The sequence below is a fragment of the Nothobranchius furzeri genome, chromosome 18 (genome assembly GCF_043380555.1).
Source record: "Nothobranchius furzeri strain GRZ-AD chromosome 18, NfurGRZ-RIMD1, whole genome shotgun sequence".
NCBI classification, from domain to species: domain Eukaryota; kingdom Metazoa; phylum Chordata; class Actinopteri; order Cyprinodontiformes; family Nothobranchiidae; genus Nothobranchius; species Nothobranchius furzeri.
Genome location: NC_091758.1, coordinates 26,805,847 through 26,825,050, shown reverse-complemented (window position 1 = coordinate 26,825,050; position 19,204 = coordinate 26,805,847). Strand labels below are relative to the sequence as shown.

The window sequence follows — 19,204 nt, the reverse complement described above, 5'->3', positions numbered from 1 at the left end:
AAAGTTTGCATGTTCACCCGTTGATTACAGTTCATGGACTTCCTTAGGGTACCACAATTTCTGCCTACAGCCCAAGGCATGTTGACTAGGACTATCAAATGACTCTATGTGGACGGTTATTTGTCGATATGTAGTCCTATCATGGACTGGTGATCTGGCCAAGATGTACCCCACCTCTTAGGGGAGACCAATAGTTTGTGTGTTGCAGTAACTTGGGGAAAGTGGTGTGCAGGCCACATTATGTTGTGTTGTTTCATTTAAAAATGTTAGCATTGACCCATCCACATTTGTAATAACTAGACCAGGCCTCTCTGTCTTTTTGTGCTCTGAAATATTTAAGCCACCACATCCCAGGTGGTGCCGTGTTGTATGTTTGGTACCAGACCCTCAAACCTTTGGGATGAAGGTCCAACATGCTTATTTTTAAAGGGAAATGTTTCCTTCGTTTACGTGAAGGAAAAGGACTTAAAGCTTCCTTCCGGAGTATTTCTCTTATCCGATGTCACCATCTAGTGGCTGACAAGCATATCACACTCCTTCCATTTTTTTAAGACGGTGACTTCACGTTTCTTTTCATAAATGTCTTTCTGTAGCTGAAAAACAGAGCTAAAAACGCATTGTTTTACGAGTATTATTCTCATTTCATGTTGTGTTCTCACATATTTATATTTTAGAGACTTACTTGTCCGTGAAAAGTTCATCAACTCTGCATCAGCCGAGGTATTCCTTAAATTTGAAGCATGTAAGGGGTAGTCTAACACTATTGATTATTTCTGGTCAGCGTTCAATTTCTTATTGCACGGAGCTCTGCAGGGCAGGGGGCGTGCATAGCAAAAAAAAAAAAGACGTATTGCTTACATTTTATCACAGTAAATGATAAGATACCATATTTTCCGGACTATAAGTCGCACCGCCCATAAAATGTATAATGAAGAAGAAAAAAACATATATAAGTCACATTTTGGGGGGGAATTTTATTATTTTTCTTACAAAATCTGAGACCAAGCATTTCACATTGCAAGACAAGTACCGGTAACAATAACAAAATACACAACCAGCTGTTGCATCAGTGGTATGCGCAGCAGTGCGCCACGGTCTCCAGCAGAGAATAGCGGTGTTTCAAACCCTCCCAGCGGGCGTGGAGAGCTCATTCCTGGGCCAGAGCCGGCCCGCAGCACCCCGCCACAGGCTGCAGCAGGTGATGGCGGTGTTTGAAACCCTCCCAGTGGGACAGGGGAACTCATTCCTGGGTCGGAGCCGGCTGGCAGCAGCGCAGTATAGCCTACATAATTTGGTATATAAGTCGCAGGATCAGCCAGACTATGAAAAAAAGTGCGACTTACAGTCCGGAAAATACGGTAATCACTTTTATGGATTTCTGACAAATCATACATCATTTCTGAAAGGGAAAACTCCAGAAAGATACTTTAAAGCAGAAATCTGAAGTTTTTTTTTTTGCAGAGGGCACCATCTAAAGACAAAAAAATGTATGACACTTTAAGCCCCTCCCACTACTTCTGGAATTACGATCGGAAGCAACGCCTCTCGTTCCTGAATGAGCATCTCTAGCTAGGCAACAGAAATAAAACATATTATTTTAAAAAGATTATTGTCATGTTTAATGGTTTATTAATACTATTATTTTAAAATGTACATAAGTAATGTTTCCAACTCTGCTTCAGTCTAGGTATTTCTGCAAATGACATCTGCATTTCAACATTATTGGGCAATGCTAAGTGGTGCTTATTTCAAATTGCGTAGGGCTCTACAAGGCAAGGGGCATGCTTAGCAATAAATAAATAAATAAATAACTAAATAAGTGATGTATTGCCTACTTTGTCACAGTACAGGGTAAGTAAGTAAGTTTTACAGATTTCTAAAAACTCATGTTTAATCTCTGAAAGGGAGAAAACTTCGCATTGCTGCTTTAAACCCTGCACTGGAACTGGCCACTAGTGGGAACCTGTTTTGCCTTGGCCTCCCATCCTGGGTACCATTTCTGGGTCTAGTTACATACATGTATTTACATCCCAACATCTGCCAGTTTGTTGCTCACTCTATATGTTAGGTTTATTTTGAAGTGTGTGATAAATCAGCAGTGCTGTTGTGGGCTCCTTTCCCATCCAGAATGCTCAAAACAAATAGTCCAGCTGCAGAAACACAAGGACTGACCGAGCTGCAGTCAGAGTAGGTGTTTAGCCCACTGCTTCCAGACTTTCACTAAATTGTGCATGTGGTTATCTGCTGCTGGCTGATTCTACCGGTGCCATTGAGAGGCACCAACTACTTGGTAGGCGTGAGAGTGACATATTTTAGCAAGCCAATCCATCCATAGGTGTGTGTGTGTGTGTGTAGGTGTGTGTGTGTGTGTGTGTGTGTGTGTGTGTGTGTGTGTGTGTGTGTGTGTGTGTACGGTCATCTCAGCACAAAATGGACCGCAGAGAAGCAGGGCTGAAAAAAACTGTTGGCTCGTCACAAACAAACTTTGCAAATGTAAATGCAATTACTCTTAAGAGGGCCAGACTGAGCTAACCCGAGTGTAAATGCGCTATCCATGAGAATTTACAGTGAGATTATCACAAAACAGCATAATGTCTGTTTGAAGGAACGCTACATCGAAACATTGGCTGGAGGATGGTCCGTTTTTCTCCTTTTAAAAAGGCTGAGGATCGTAGAGCTTTTCTACTGTCAGTGAGTCTGCAGAGTTGCTGAACCTGTGGTGGCAAGTACTGCTGCTGGTACAAAATGGAACAGCGATTTGGAAATGACCAAAACCAATAACAGGACTGACCCAGAAGTCATTTTTTGTTTTACTTTAATATCGAGCAAAGGAGGCTAGAGGCTAACATTGAGCTAGCAAAGCTAACAGGGAATTAGCATCTCTTTTAGCCCTTTCTTATTGTATGACAATTCATAGCAAACAGGGAAGCTGTTGCTTGGAATGTAAACTTTTACTCGACAACTCCTCTCAGGTCAGCTCAGAGTTAAAAAGCAAAAGCTGTGGCTAGTGATGCCTTCTAAAGAAATTGAGGCGATAAGTGAGTCAAAACAAAATAAATGGAAGCAAAAGGAGACATATGCAGAGGCTGGATGCCAGAAGCTCATCCATGCTCCTTTTCATCATGCCATATTGCCCCCATGTGCCATCATGGTGGATTTTCCAATCACCTAAATGCACCTCAAGGAGACAAAGAGCACAAAAAGAGGAGGCCTTTAGAATGATTGTTTATAATCCAGGTTATCATTCTCACAATGTGCAAAAGTAAGAAACAAATATGGAAAGTGAGAAAATTAATTTGCATAATGAAAAGCACCAATAAACGAATGTGTCTTCAGTGTAGGTGGGCATAATGTGCTTGATGAACATCACCTCTGCTCTTTTCCCATTAAAGAGAATTAATACATAAAAACTTAGATCTGAAGTAATTCCATGGGTGTTATTATTTCCATAAAAATAAGTGCTCACTATTTCTAATCATAACTTTTACATCTTAATAGTTTTTGAAAGTTTCACAAAAAGTCAAATTTTCTTTTGCTCTCCGGCTTGTATTTGTGGAGATAACACATCAGAGTTGCAGAGCAAATAGAGGCATGGAAGAATCACATTGCTCTATGTCAATCAGAGGCGAGATGTTCGAATATCATTAAAATTTCCTCTAACTTCTACTTCCTGGAACAGGAGCATTAGAGCTTTTTGCTCAAATGCTGAAAACGACTCTCAAGGCATTTATTCATTCTAGAGAGCAGCAGGAATAAAAAGTGTATACCAACTTTAAATACCCTAGTTTCTAATTTCACAAAGGTTTCATCTTTTAAAAATATATATTTGAAAATATGGAATTGCTTTCTTTTCCTTTTTGACAAAAATAATAGATAAATAGTGTGCCATAAAATATCTCGCCCCTTTTATGTTTAATCAAATATTAAGTTATCATGCTGATAACTATTAGCAAACCATTTAGAAGATAATGTTTTCTAACATTTTTTAAATAAATGTTTCATGTTTATTTCTTATGGATATTGATATGAGTGGCAATAACGTGACAAAAGCACAGATTTTAGGACCAAATCTACTCAGAAAATTACTGAAGATGACTTACTGGTCACTTATAAAATCAAGCAAGTATAATAAAATTTCTTGTGGTTCCAAACTTTTATGGAGCTGACAAATTGATCAAAGTGTCAAGTGAAATCACTTGGGCTACTCGTGTTCTATTAAGTTCCAAGATTTATTTAAAAATGCTGCTGGGCCACTGAGACGGAAGGAGATCAATAAGAGTAGAGCTGTAAATCTAACTAGAACAGGACTTGTAACCAGAGCTTTCAACACCACTGAGCTGGTGAACAAGCCTCGTTCAAATTCTCTGGATTTATGGAAGGACTTGCATATTATTTTACAATTTGTCATTTGATTGACCAAATATATTATTTTAGATGAATTTCTCATGAGAGGAATTCTCCGATTTTTGTTACTGCTGCTCTGATTCTATTTTATTCAACTTCCTGGTTTCTAGTAGGTGTTTTGTGGATTTAGGTGGCTAAACCCAGTGAGAAAATTGATTTCCTTTCTTGCTCTCTTTTGCTGTGGTGGAAGAAATGGGCTGAGGTTGTAAATTTGAAGACAGCTGCAACATTCTTTACACAGTTCTCATGCATTTAAACATAGTAATTTTTTACAGTGCTTTAACACTGCATTCACCTACAGTAATGAAGCATAGCATTAGCTTAGGCAAGGATGTGCATCTATTGGCTCCAGCTGTTTGCAATGTGCTTTCTGATAATTGGCTTATTCACAGCTGTGCAGTTCATTAATCTGGCCACTTCCCAACATCCGTCACTTATCACTTCTTTTATCACTTTCCTATTCTGACAGTCACAATGTGGTATTAAAAACTCATTTGTCACATTAAATACTCCGAGATGAATTAGTTCTTTCTCACTTTTCTGTTGCTGCTCAGCTTCGTTGCTTCCTCAGACAGCAGAGCTCACTGAACACATTTTCCCCAATGTCTCTGCTGAATGTCAGGTTTATTTTGACATTTTATCTTGTGTTGTGATGCACCCACGAGGAAGGAGGCTTGGAACACCGGGGGGCTAGTAAGCCTTTCAGAACAAGCCACATCTGTGTGTGGTTGCATTCAGTGACAGATGCTGGATGAGACACCACTCCAACACTCTTACTTAAAAAAGCTCAGAGTGCAAAAATAATATACTTGAGAGGATTAATATGTCACTTGGTGTGTTCAATGCTTCTGATGACCACAAGCTTGTTTTTCCTTTTCAGTAATTAGAACTAGTGCTGCTTGATTGTGAAGCAAGTCATATTTTGGCCAATAATAGATGTTAAGTCATGTGGTGATTTCACTTCACCACAAACATGCCACTCTGTGTATAATATGACTTATTACCATCAGAAATATTTAGTTTAATCAATAATAGCTTTTCTCTGGAAAGCATAAAATTTTTTTTTTTTGACGTTTTCAGATCCTACAAAGCTCAGAGTTCGTATTTTAAGGAGACTACAGTGAGCTGATGAGTTAAGTGATGATTAAAACTTCTAAGAGGATAAATTAACAGACCCAAGTTACTTTTTATTGTTAATCAATACTTTTGCAAAGCTGAGACTAGTAAAAAATACAACTCCTCAAAACTAATTTCAATTAACATTCCACTTGGTCAGCCACATGAAGAAAATATGGACAGACGGCACTGCTGTAAAAGCAGAGAAGAGCTTCTACTGGTGCACAGATGTCTGAATATTAAAGTGTTAATCAATCAGTATCATCCATATCTAAAAATATTTGCTAAAATTTTGCTGGATGCTGCGACACTGAACTTCAGTGTGTGGTTGTTTGAAAATGATGGAGGGGCTTTTTTTGACACTGCTGACATGTTTTGCCCTCATTCTGCCATCTCTGACTTTACAAACATGAGTAGTCTCATGAGGAGTGCTTGGTTCAGGTGGTAATACAGTAAAAGCATGCTTACAAAATAATGTTGATGTATAATTTTGATTCATCGCACCATCCTAACAATATATTACAGGAATTCTGTATTTATTTAAGCTACTTAAAAAAAATGTATTCTGTTCATTATGAATCAAAACTTATTTACTAATTTCTGATGTATATAAAAAACCCTCAAGCTAAATTTGCAAACTTTCTAAATACCCTGCAGCAGTTTTGATAAGATTCTTTTTTCCTATGAGATATTAGATAGGTGGATTGGTGCTGCATCTGCAGTGATGCGGGCGTTGCACTGGTCTGTCGTGGTGAAGAGAGAGCTGAGTCAGAAGGTGAAGCTCTCGATTTACCGGTCGATCTACGTTCCTACCCTCATGTATGGTCATAAGCTTTGGGTAGTGACCGAAAGAACAAGATCGCGGATACAAGTGGCCAAAATGAGTTTTTTCTGCAGAGTGGCTGGGCTCTCCCTTAGAGATAGGGTGAGAAGCTCAGTCATCCGGGAGGGGCTCGGTGCCGATTCGCTGCTCCTTCACATCGAGAGGAGACAGCTGAGGTGGCTGGGGCATCCAGTCATATGACTCCTGGATGCCTCCCTGGTGCAGTTTTATGGGCACATCCAACCAGGAGGAGGCCTAAAGGGAGACCCAGGACATGTTGGAGGGACTGTGTCTCTCACCTGGCCAGGGAACGCCTTGGGATTCCCACGGAAGAGCTGGCCCAAGTGGCTGGGGAGAGGGAAGTCTGGGCCTCTCGACTTAGGCCCTGTCCACACGTAGCCGAGGATCTGCCAAAACGTAGATATTTTTCTACGTTTTGGCCTGTCATCCACACGAAAACGGAGTTTTTTCACACGAAGACGGATCTTTTTAAAAACTCCGGCCAAAGTGAAGATCTGCGTTTTCTCCATTTTGGGTGTCTGCGTGTGGACAGACAAAACTGGAGTTTCAAGGTCCGCAACGTCACTTTCGGCGACAAAAAATGTTGACATCACGTGTGCGACCTGTGTTTACACTAACCGACAGCATGGATGCCCTCAGAGTTGCGCTCGCTTTATCAATTGTCCAAGCGCTTTTTGCTTGTTTGTTTTTGCAAGCGGAATTACTGCTCCTTGCGGTAGACCACAGACGAAGGACGAGGTTAAGAACGGGGGAAGTACTGCCGCCTACAGGTCTGGCATGTCCTTAACAACGTATTTATCCGGGCACGTGTGGACAGAGTTTTTCTGTAAAACGAGGTGGTGTGGATGCAAGTTTTTGGAGGGGCGGATAATCGTTTTTTTAAAAAACCCGGCTACGTGTGGACTAGGCCTTAGGCTACTGCCCCTGCGACCCGACTCATGATAATCGGATGAACATGGATGGACATTATTGAAATCCATGAAGTAATGAAACTGTAAAGTAATAATTACTAATGCTCCATGCAGCAATCTCCAGGTAACTCAAGAACTGTTTTAGAATTTGTACTAAAATAAAATAAAAATAATCAAATCCGATTGTACATAAAAGAACAAAAAAAAAAATAAAAATCCATGGCTCTGTTTTCATTGATTGTGTGTGCAATGTCGAGCACAATGTCCAATTTTTAACACAGCAGGAACCCACTCCTGTGCCGTTTGTTCTTTAAAGTAATGATTGATTTGTTTTCCCTTTACAATGCGCGAGGAAAAGATTTCAAACCAACCACACTGTCGGTGAATGTAGAAAAGCAACACTTTCTGCTTGATTTTTGTTTCTGCGGTCATGTAAATGTTTAGCTCCGACACATTGGTATCCTGTTTGTGCTGAAATCATATCTCTCGAGCGTTTACTGGAGGCGACATCACACAGGAGGCAATTACAGCCTGTTCTATTTCACAATTACCGTGATCGTCCGTGTAGGATGGCACCGCTCTGGGAACAGCTGGGATGAATAAATCAAAGCTGCGAGAGCAGAGCAGGTTGGGATTGTAGATTTTCACAGTGTCATCTGCTGTAGATTGGGGTTTTGCTGTGCGGCATGATGTCGCACAGGTGTAGCCATCACTCAGAACCAAGAAGGTGTGGTAAATGCACTTTAAGAGGGTTTCTGTGCAACTGATTCTTGATGTGATGCCATTTCCATCTGTTTTGGTCTTCATGATTTTACTCATCATTTAACACAGCTGGCTGTAAGGAGGAATTGGTTGGAAGAGTAAATCTGGAAAATATCTTTTATGAGAACTGTTGGTGTTAGATTTAGTTTATATTTAGAGTACTTTTCTATTTTACATGCAGACTACTTTCATTTTGTGCTGGACAGAACATCATTCAAACCCTTCAGACTTCAACTCTTTCTAGAATTATTGTTTGAAATAGTCTAAAAACATCCTTTGAATTTTAAGGGCTTCTCTGTTCTTGGCCATCCCAAATAATTTGAATGAAAACATGAAGGTGGAATCTTATAATTTACTATGCATTCTTTGTATCTTAATACAATTTAGTGATTTTGGTGTTTCTGAGCTACGACTTCAAAGGACTCAAAAATTTCTTGAATTATTGATATGAATATTTCAAGGAACACAAACAGAAAAATATGAAATATTACTACAGAGGTCTGCAACAGCAGGGTCAGTCAGATGAAATGAGTTACAAATTGGGGGTTGCTTGATTGCTTGATAAAGTGCAGGTGAGTGAATACAGAAGGAACACTGGTGAGGGGCTCAGCAACAGAGAATTTTCACCAGAAATAAAATAAAAATATGACAAAAACCAACCTGAAAACACGCTGGGTCACACATTTATGCAAATCGGATCTAATTCTACGAAGTAAACACAAAAACTATCACTGGGTCGTTGCTGATTGGTAAAATAATCAAACATGTCACATTTTGTGCCACTTTGCAGATAAGTTGAACTGAATAATGCAAAAATGTCTAAATCTTGAAAAGAATACAATACTGTTGTGTGGAAAACTAGTGGTTAGGTAAGATAATTATTTGGGCCATTACAGAAAATTATTTAACCCTCTCAGGCTCAAAATAAGTTTTGATAAAAGGATGAACAACTAAGTCCTGCAGGGGTACTTCTGAGTTAGAAAACGCTCATGAAAAATGTATGTGGAGTAACCAGGTAGGTAGGTTTTAACATTGAAAATGAGCAACGCCTGCCTCCAGAGGGTTAAAAAAAGAAAAACTGGCATTTCTCCCACAAATTATAAAAAAAGGTAAAAATGACAATTGTAGCCTCTTGCTTTATGTCTCTGTATTGCATTAAACACACAATAACACACAGAATAAGATTGAAAGTAAACAGCTAGAATTAAAAGATTTCTCGACCCAGCTGAAACAAAGGGCCTTTTTCAGTCTGGAGGCTGTCCACAGAAGATAATTATGTTGCATTTTCTAAAGTATACACATTGATATATTGGATTCACGGATTATGAACACCTAATGCATAATAACGGATGGAGCTACGTGCTGGGCATGTAAACGTCCAGAATGGGCTACAGTTCAGCCTGATTCTCAATTTCAGACTGAGATAATGTATTTCGATTAAGTGAAGCTGATTATTTGTACCGGTACAATGATCAATAGTGTCTAATACTGCACTATAATGCTGCTGTGTTCGTGTCTGATTTCAGCTCACTTCATCACACGCTACAGATCTGGTCCAAATCAGCAAAGAACATGTAGCATCAAAGATTAAGAATATGTATATATATATATATATATATATATATATATATATATATATATAGAGAGAGAGAGAGAGAGAGAGAGAGAGAGAGAGAGAGAGGAAGAATTTTTTTCAAAAATTAAGAGCTTGATATATATATATACACACACACACACACACACACACACACACACACATATATATATATATATATATATATATATATATATATATATAGAGAGAGAGAGAGAGAGAGAGAGAGAGAATTAAAAAAAAATTAAGAGCTTGAGTTTACAATATTAATGTCCATGTCTAGTGCTTGATTCTGTGCCTCAATAACATTATTTTTGAGAAAAAATAATTGCTTTGGAGGTAGATTTTCTTGAACAGCTACATTTGATCAATCAAGATTAATTAATTACAAGCCTTTTATTAATTAGATTAATTTTTTAATCAAGTCCCACCCCTAATAAAAAACATTAAACTTTTTATGCTTTGAAGAATGGGTTTTTATTGGCGCCTCTAATGAAAACACAAAAGTAAACTCTGAGTACATGAAAAGTTATTATTATATTAATTTCCTTCTTTTCATTCATTTTAAAAGTTGAAATTTAACAAGTATCAGCAACAGTGCTTTTAAATATATTTTTAAACATTTTCTAAATGCTTTTTTATATTTTTACATTTTTTGTTTTTGTGAAGCGCCTCGTGATTTTTATCTTGAGAGGCGCTATAGAAATGATATTTTCTTCTTCTTCTTCTTCTTCTGCTTCTTGTGCTTCTTCTTCTTCTTCTTCAGTGGTTGAATTTAGCTGTAATTTTAACTAAATATAATTTAACCAATTAAGTTGCTAATCCTAACTACAAAAAAAATAAAAAAAATGGATCCAACTGAGCAATCTACACAAACCTAAAGTTTTGCTGTTGAGCTCATGAAAAAGAACTAACTCCTATTTTTGGTTTGAGTTTTAAAGGCCTGATGAACAGCTCCAAGTACTTTTTAAAATCTTGGCAGAAGCTAATCTATAATATTTGGAAACAGACAATCACTGAGACATATTGGACCAGTTTCTCGTGTTCTGGAGCCCCAGTGGAACTTATAACAAGCTATTTGACAAGTTAGAAAAAGTTTCATTTGTAGTTTAACTTTTACAGACTACTCATCCTCAGCAAATGTCAACTTTCTGGCAATAATTCACAGGGTTCAGTCGATGCTTTGGGATCTTAAAGTTGCTTTTCTTTGCGTTTCATTAGAGTTTAACCAGCAGCAGCCATGTCTGCAAGATCCTCTCAACAAATTTCTAGAAATACAGACTCATAGGTACATTTATTTTTATACTTCTCGCGTTTCTCTCCCTGGGCTGCCACCTTACCGTGGTGGAGGGGTTTGACTGTCTCAGTGATCCTAGGAGCTAAGTTGTCTGAGGCTTTCTGCCTCTGGTAGTGTCACCCATGACACTACCCCCCTCTAGAGCCAGGCCTGGAGGTGGGGCCCGTTGGCGAGCGCCTGGTGGCTGGACTTTCACTCATGGAGCCTGGCCGGGCACAGCCTGAAGAGGAAATGTGGGTCCCCCTTCCCATGGGCTCACCACTCGTGGGAGGGGCCAAAGGGGTCGGGTGCAGTGTGTGACGGGTGGTAGTAGAGGGCGGGGACCTTGGCGGTCTGATCCTCGGCTACAGAAGCTGGCTCTTGGCACATGGAATGTCACCTCTCAGGTGGGGAAGGAGCCTGAGTTGGTGTGTGTGGTTGAGAGGTTCCGACTAGATATAGTTGCACTCACCTCAACGCATGGCTCTGGCTCTGGAACCAGTTTCCTTGAGAGGGGTTGGACATTCTACCCCTCTGGAGTTGCTCCCACTGAGAGGCGCCGAGCAGGGGTGGGCATACTAGTTGCCTCCCATCTTGGTGCCTGTATGTTGGGGTTTACCCCGGTGAATGAGAGGGTAGGCTCCCTCCGCCTACATGTGGGGGGACGGGTTTTGACTGTGGTCTGTGCTTATGCACCAAACTACAGTTCAGACTACCCACCCTTTTTGGAGACCTTGGAGGGCGTGCTGGAGAGCGCTCCTTCCGGTGACTCCCTCATTCTGCTGGGGGACTTTAACGCTCACGTGGGCAACGACAGTGAAACCTGGAGAGGTGAGGTTGGGAGGAATGGCCCCCCGATCTGAATTTGAGTGGTGTTTTGTTATTGGACTTCTGTGCCAGTCATGGATTGTCCATAATGAACACCATGTTCAGACATAAAGGTGTCCATATGTGTTCTTGGCACCAGGATACCTTAGGCCGCAGCTCGATGATCGACTTTGTTGTTGTTTCATCTGACCTGCGGCCGCATGTCTTGGACACTCAGGTGAAGAGAGAGGCGGAGCTGTCAACTGACCACTACCTGGTGGTGAGTTGGCTCAGATGGTGGGGGAGGATGCTGGTCAGACCAGGCAGGCCCAAATGTATCACGAGGGTCTGCTGGGAACGTCTGGCAGAGTCTCCTGTCAGAAGGAGCTTCAATTCCCACCTCCGACAGAACTTCCAAAATGTTCCGGGGGAGGCGGGGGACATTGAGTCTGAATGGACCCTGTCCCGTGCCTCCATTGTTGAGGCGGCCGACCGGAGCTGTGGTTGCAGGATCGTCGGTGCCTGTCGTGGTGGCAACCCCCGAACTCGCTGGTGGACACCGGTGGTTAGGGATGCTGTCAAGCTGAAGAAAGAATCCTATCAGGTCTTTTTGGACTGTGGAACTCCAGAGGCAGCTGACGGGTACCGGCAGTCCAAGCGGAACGTGGCTCGGGTGGTCACCAAGGCAGAAACCCGGGCACGGGATGAGTTCGGTGTGATCATGGACTCTTGTATTTTAAAATAAATGTAATTATTGAAATTTAATTAATTTAATTGAATAAAATATTCCTGTTATTTCCATCAAATTCTATTTTTGATTTGTTACAATGACAACATTTCATACAAAGGGTGTTTGTTGTGATTTGATTTAACACACAGTGCCATAAACCATATATTTAGAATGGCATCTATTTTTGTTCCATCTGAAGCTGTTTTCAGTTGACCTCAAATATTGTGTGCATGCGTGTGTGTGTGTGTGTGTGTGTGTGTGTGTGTGTGTGTGTGTGTGTGTGTGTGTGTGTGTGTGTGTGTGTGTGTGTGTGTGTGATAAAACAAAAGGCTTTGCCAAAGTGGACAAATCAGCACTTACAGTGAGTTGTGGGGAGACCCAGGTTGCCGGACTTCCTGCACGCCTGCCTGGCTCCATCATGCTCATGTGAGCCGCAGACGCTCCACAGGACGTGTCATGTTATTACTCCCCACCAGAGGCCCAAGAATGTAGAGCAGCATAGTGCTCTCTAAAACAGCATTTTTAAAACGGTGTATGTGGGTGAAGAGCAGAAATATTTGTATTTGTGTGGTTCTATGTTAACGTTTATGCATCGGGTTGTGTGGTCATGAGAGAAAGCTTGAAGAGAAAGTGAGCGTATTCTTGTATTTTTGAGATCTAAACACTTCTCTGAGGTGTTTTTTATCTTTGCCCCTCTCCATAATGCTCATCATCATGTTGTAGAAAACAATTAAAAGGTAATCTGAGCTTTGTGACATGGTGTATTATCCTGCTGGAAGTATCCATCAGAAGATGGGTCCATGTGGCCATAAAGGGATGGACATGGTCAGCAACAATACTTATGTAGGCTGTGGTGCTTAAGGCTGAGGTGGTACTAAAGGGCCCAGAGTGGGACAAGAACTTCTCCCTCACAGCAGCATGAGCTGCCTGAGCTATTGATATAAGGCTGGCTGGACCCATGCTTTCATGTTTACAACAAATTCGGACCCAAAATCTGAATGTTGCACCTGAAGTCTAGACCAGGAAAGGTGTTTCCAGTCTCTTTTGGTTCAGCTCTGGTGATCCTATGTGAAATACACCTTCAGTTTCCTGTTCTCATCTTACAGGATTTCTTGTTTGGTCTCCTGCTGCTGGCGTCCATCTGCTCCACAGTTCAGTGTCTTAAGAGATGGAGAACTTGGTTGAAGTCTGTGGTTATTTGAGCCACTGTTGCTATTTTCCATGATAAAAAACAGCTTCCCCATGTTGCTTTGATGGATTAGTTCAAAGTCACTTGCATCTTCTTTCTTTGTCCATTCTGATGTTTCATTCAGCTAGTTGTCCACACCACCAAGGGCACCCCCAAGGGGTGCCTTGGCCACCCCTAGAAAATTGCTGCCCCCCCCCCCCCCCCCAAAAAGCCAATGTTAATAAATCATATAAATGTTCACTCAAACCATAACTTTATCTTATTTATTCAAGACATAATTGTGAAAGGAAAAAAAAGAATACAATGAACAATTAAAGAAATGATTAAAAAAAACACGTTTCTGCTGCTCACCATTAAATTTTTTTTTATCTCCATAGTTTTTTGTGAACACAGCAACACAGTGAATAAACCTTAAATACATTTTTTTAAATAAAATTTGGAAACAAATTGAAATAACTGAAATGTATTTTTCTGAAATGTTTGTGTTTGTAAAATTTAAGTTAAATGTTTTGGATACATAGTGTTTTTTTAATAATAAAAATGAATAAAGGAGCAATGCAGTACATTGCCACTGGCTAAACTCTCCCAGAGTTACGACAAGGACCAATTTGGTGTGCCACCCCAAAATTTTCTTTGGCCCTATCTGGCTACCCCTGTCAAATTTTTCTGGAGGCACCCCTGCTCACCACTTCTGCCTGAATGCATTAGGTTTATTGATTGTTTAGATAATCATACAGATAAGCAATTGAAACAGGGCATCAGATTAAGTGACCAGTGAGTATCTAACTGCTCAAAGTTTTGCTTGTAAATACAGCTGGTCTCTGAAACACAATAAACACAATCGTGACTACAATTAATGTAAGCTGGCAACGCCTCATTTGCTTATATCTTTCAGCCTAGTTTTTGATGCATGAGCAACAGGAACTGAAAAGTGCTGATGATGAAATGTAAATGTTAAACTTTTCATGTCTTAAATACTGGACCCAATTGTTCTAAGAAAAAATATTTGTGCACACCTGGTAGAAAATATATCTTCACCTGAAATAAATCTGAGCCAAGATCCACTTAAATGAGAGGCGACAGCTCTTTTCAGTTTTGGAACTTCCATTTAACAACTTATTTTTTCAAACTCAGGAAATGTTTTAATTTGAAATCTAAATGGGTTTTTTTCTCATCTATATCGATATATTGGTTGCGTGGAGTTTGGTTTGGATTTTTACATGTTCTGCTGCGACGGCTCATTTGCAGAAGACACAGTTAGGAAAATAATTATTGTGCCTTGATATTTGTTTTGTGTTTAATGTGATGTTGGATCAGATCTGCTGTACTGATAAAAGAAAATATGATTTATTTAACTATTATGCACAAATCATCTATATTAAAAGCTGGATACTCTTTCCACAACAGCTTTGTCTGTTCATTCTTTAAATCCAATAAACATTTCATTTTCCTCTTCTCCCAAATGAGAATTTCAATTTCACATGCTGTTGAGCTGTTCTTATTTGTTATTTTCATTCCACGCCTGCTGAGTTGTGTCACACACAGCTATTTCTTTTGCAGAAATGATTAATTAAAGAGGTGTTTGTATCCATTCAGAGCACAAGAAATGAGAAAGAATTGGAAGTTTTGTGAAAAGAGATTTATGCTTCATGAATCCAGTGTTAGATGTTCCCAGGTGAATGCATACAGTTTTAGTTGTAAATTGTTCAAATTGTTCACCAGTTCACCAACCTCAATAAAAGAAAATCACAAAAGGACAGGGTGATGTGAAATCTTTACGTATCTTAAAGCGATCATTGGCTTTTTATTTCAATAAATGTGCTGTGGTCTTCTAAGTCATTCAGAAAATAAAGCCCTGCTGCTTTTCTTGCAGGAAGTAGAAGTTAGTCAGAGGCAGAAAACTCATGATATGTAGACATCTTGCCTCTGATTGGCTAACAATAATGCAACTCTTTTGCTCTGTTCTTGGGTAAAAAAAAAAAATGCAAAGTTAATGTTTTCTCCTCACAAATAAACCAAGCCTGAAGGAGCTGACCTGAAGAGTTTCATGTTTAGCATGAATGTGAAACTCATATCACGTTTCTCAGTGAACAGCAGCTTTAACTATATTTCAGAAAGTGGTGCTAAAATCCATTTCCTCCTTTACCTTCCAGATCCCGGTAATGACCGGCGCTTTCATGGACTCCTCTCCCAATGACGACTACAGCGGCGAGCACTCGCTCTTCAACTCCTCGGCTAGCGTCAACGCTGCTCCGTCAGCGGCCTCGGTACATGGCCAGCAGGACGAGCAACAGTCAATGTCTAGCGATGCCATCTGGCTCTGGATTGCCATCATCGCTACGATTGGAAACATTGTGGTGGTGGGCGTCGTCTACGCCTGCACTTTCTGATGAACATGCTTACGCAGACGAACTGAAAACTCACGAGTCATGCTTTTTTGTTTGTTTGGGGATGACAAACCCAAAAGATTCTCTGCTGAACAGATATATATAATCTATCTTCATGTCTCTCCTTTTCTTCCTCTCACTGGGTTTTCAGATTATTTAGGGCCCCTCGGACCAAGTTCTGACACTGACAAATACACTTCCATATTTCTTTATCCAGGAAAAAAGATTGGGATTTGGCTGCATTTGTCATCAACAAGCACTTTTGAATTCTGCGTCCGTATTTTGGGAAGATGCTTGAGTGCATGACAGCCCGTTTGTTAGACAGTGAGCAGACAAACAAGCACTCTCACACAATAATCTGAAGAAATATTTTTTTCAGGTTAAGCTTGTTCCTGCATATTTTCCTAGAGATCGTCCTCTCTCGTAGTGTAGATGGGTGAACAGAGGACAAATGAGGCTTAAGATTCTGAGTGAATCAGGTCATTTTAAACACCCATCAGATGATTCCAGAGCCAAATCAGGTCACGGCTGCTTCATTACACAGCTGAACACATGGGTTTAAGCTTCAACTATTCAAAAGTACTGGTGTTATTTTTCTGTTAGGCAGCTCTGGAAGCCAGAGCACCAAAGCTGCTTCAAAGCATGGACATCAGTGTATTTACCAGCAAAAAGACATAAAGGTTAGACCGGCTAAAAGAAATGTTTGGGATGTTTTTGAACTGGAATTCAGGGTTGTAATCATCAGTCAGTATCTTACCTGCAGGAATACTTTCCTAACAAAAAGCCATTGCTTAAGTAGTTGATAGCTTGATTTTCGCTAAAGGTGTGGTTGACTGAAAAAAAAAAACATTTATTTGATGTTTTTGTCTGAATAAATTTGGTCTCTTGGAGTTTTTCATGTAGGCTGGACATGGGAATAGTCTCCTCCACCTATCTCCTGCTTTAGCTTCAGATAGAAAATAGACGTTGAAATGCGTGGATTTGAAAAGCTTGACAGCTCTACATCAAGCAGTTTCTTGGATCCACCGATCTTGACTCACGACTGGGAGGGATGTTGTTGTTTTAACCTTTAGAAATCAGCAGAGAACGTGTCGGATAGTTTAAGCTAACCGTTAGCATTAGCAACACCACCACGTGGCAGAACCTCCTCCAGGCTTGTGTTACTTGTGGAAATAAAACAACCACGTTGCATGTTCGTGGTAGAGTCGTACTTATCCGATCCGGGGAGAGATGTTCAAATATCTCCGAGAACAACCGCTCCTTTAGGAATTCCTTTCTGATTCTCCAAACTGGGATCATTCTTTCTACTGCAGGTTACATTTTAGGCCTTTTACCAATATGATTCCATAAAAATGCTTCAGATAAACCCTTTCTAAAGCCACCTCCAAGCCCAACAGCGGTAGGTTGACTTCAGCAAGAAGAAAGGAGTTTTTCCAGTTCCAGCTTTAATGTGTCTGTGAAAAGGGACTATGGCTGCTGGAGAATCCTTCTTCAAAAAGTCCAAGCTATTCCTTTAAAATCCCATTAAAGAGGATTCTTCACTGCCAACTCAATTACGCTAGAAGGGATCACTGTATGTTCATCTGTTCATAAATTAATGAGTACAGCAGAATCTAAAAATACAATAAAGCTGTCTTTGCAGTTGTTTCAAACAATATCTACGGAATATAAATGAAGCACAACAAAAACAAACAAAAACACCTTTGTAGCCTTTTCCTTGTTAGCAGAATGTTTTCATATGATTTTATTGCAGCTTTTTTTTATTATGAACACTTTTCACAATAGAAGAGAAGACCTGACGGTAAAGATTTGTGAAAGGTGTATAAAATAATCCAGATGTGGCTGGCACGGGCCAGAAACCAAGTGAATGTTGTGGTAGAGACAAATCAGTGAGTGTGAATGAAAAACACATTTTTGCTCTCAGCCTCGGGACTCATCTTCTACTTTGCTTGTGAACAGAAACTTCTTTTTAGATTGTTTGTTTTGCTCATTTAGGCAAATGGAAAAAATTAGCATGACAGTGTAACACTGCAAACATTAATTTTGCATCAGCGCAGAAACCCCAAAATGAGGAAGCTCTGCAAAAACACCTGCAATCTTTGTTGTGCTTCCTATCCCTTTTCTGCTGTTACACCCGTTCAGATGTGATTTGTCACCGTAGAAAAAAGATTGCACTGAGACAGGCAGCTATAAAAGATTATGGCACTGTGTTCACCTCGGATTGGAGACACAATAACCGATGCATCAAGCATATCTGCGGCTGCAGCTGGGCTGCTTCGGTGCATCACTGAGCTTTGGCACGGAGAAGATTTTTCAACCGCGAGGCTTTTGAGCCATCACACGAAAGGTAGGAAGTGAGTCCCGAGCCTTTCCTTGGATGCTGGAGGCAGCTGTCTGCATCAAATAGCTCTTGTCCTAACTAGGACATGAACACTCAAGCATCAACCTACAGCCAAAGATACGATTAAACCTTGTCCCATGACACAATCCCCCACAACCTCATAAATAATACAGCTGCTAGGCTTTGATCTTTGTTTTAAGTGTGCTAACTCATATCTGCACTTGCTTAAACCACTTCCTGTCTGAAACAAAAAGGGGAAATAATTATGAAGTCATTTTGCAAATCAAAACATTATAACTCAAAATACGGTTGTTTTATGCGTCAAGTCTTTACTCACATCATAAAAATGACTAATTCTCATTTGTACATGGACATTTTTGCCAAGTGAACCATGACTATGTCAAAATCATACAAATATGCTATAGAGGTATAAACCTGTTGTGAAGACACTACACTTGTTTAAATGTTTAATCACCTGGATAAAGTGAAAATAAAAATGATTTCATGTATTTATTGTAAGAAGATTTAGATATACAATAACCTGTTGTTATGAGTGTACTTTTACAAGGTTTAAAGGTGGACTTTTAAAGCCTGTTTATTTTTAATAAATGGTTGATGTAGAATTAAGACATGTAAAACACGTACACAATGCTCTTTTTGTAAAGATATAAGCTACTAATAAAATTTCTGTAATAATGTAAATATATATATATATATATATATATATTTACTTTCTTTAAGCTAATGTCATTAAGAATGCAAAATGAAGTCTTTTTTTAAGTTTGCTCCCTTGGAGGAAGTTGATGGTGTGAGGAAAGTGTTTTAGTTTCATCTAGATTCTGT

General features: G+C 39.9%; 1 protein-coding gene across 1 annotated transcript in view; it reads left to right on the top strand.

Moving 5' to 3' along the window:
- The window catches only part of LOC107392188 (uncharacterized protein C14orf132), a 45,001-nt gene extending 26,131 nt beyond the window's left edge, over positions 1-18,870 (top strand). The window contains exon 2 of the mRNA XM_015969833.3: positions 15,787-18,870. Within this exon, the coding sequence (XP_015825319.1) occupies positions 15,787-16,023 (237 nt within the window). The 3' untranslated portion in view covers positions 16,024-18,870. The remainder of the gene's footprint in view (positions 1-15,786) is intronic.
- Positions 18,871-19,204: the final 334 nt, after the last annotated feature.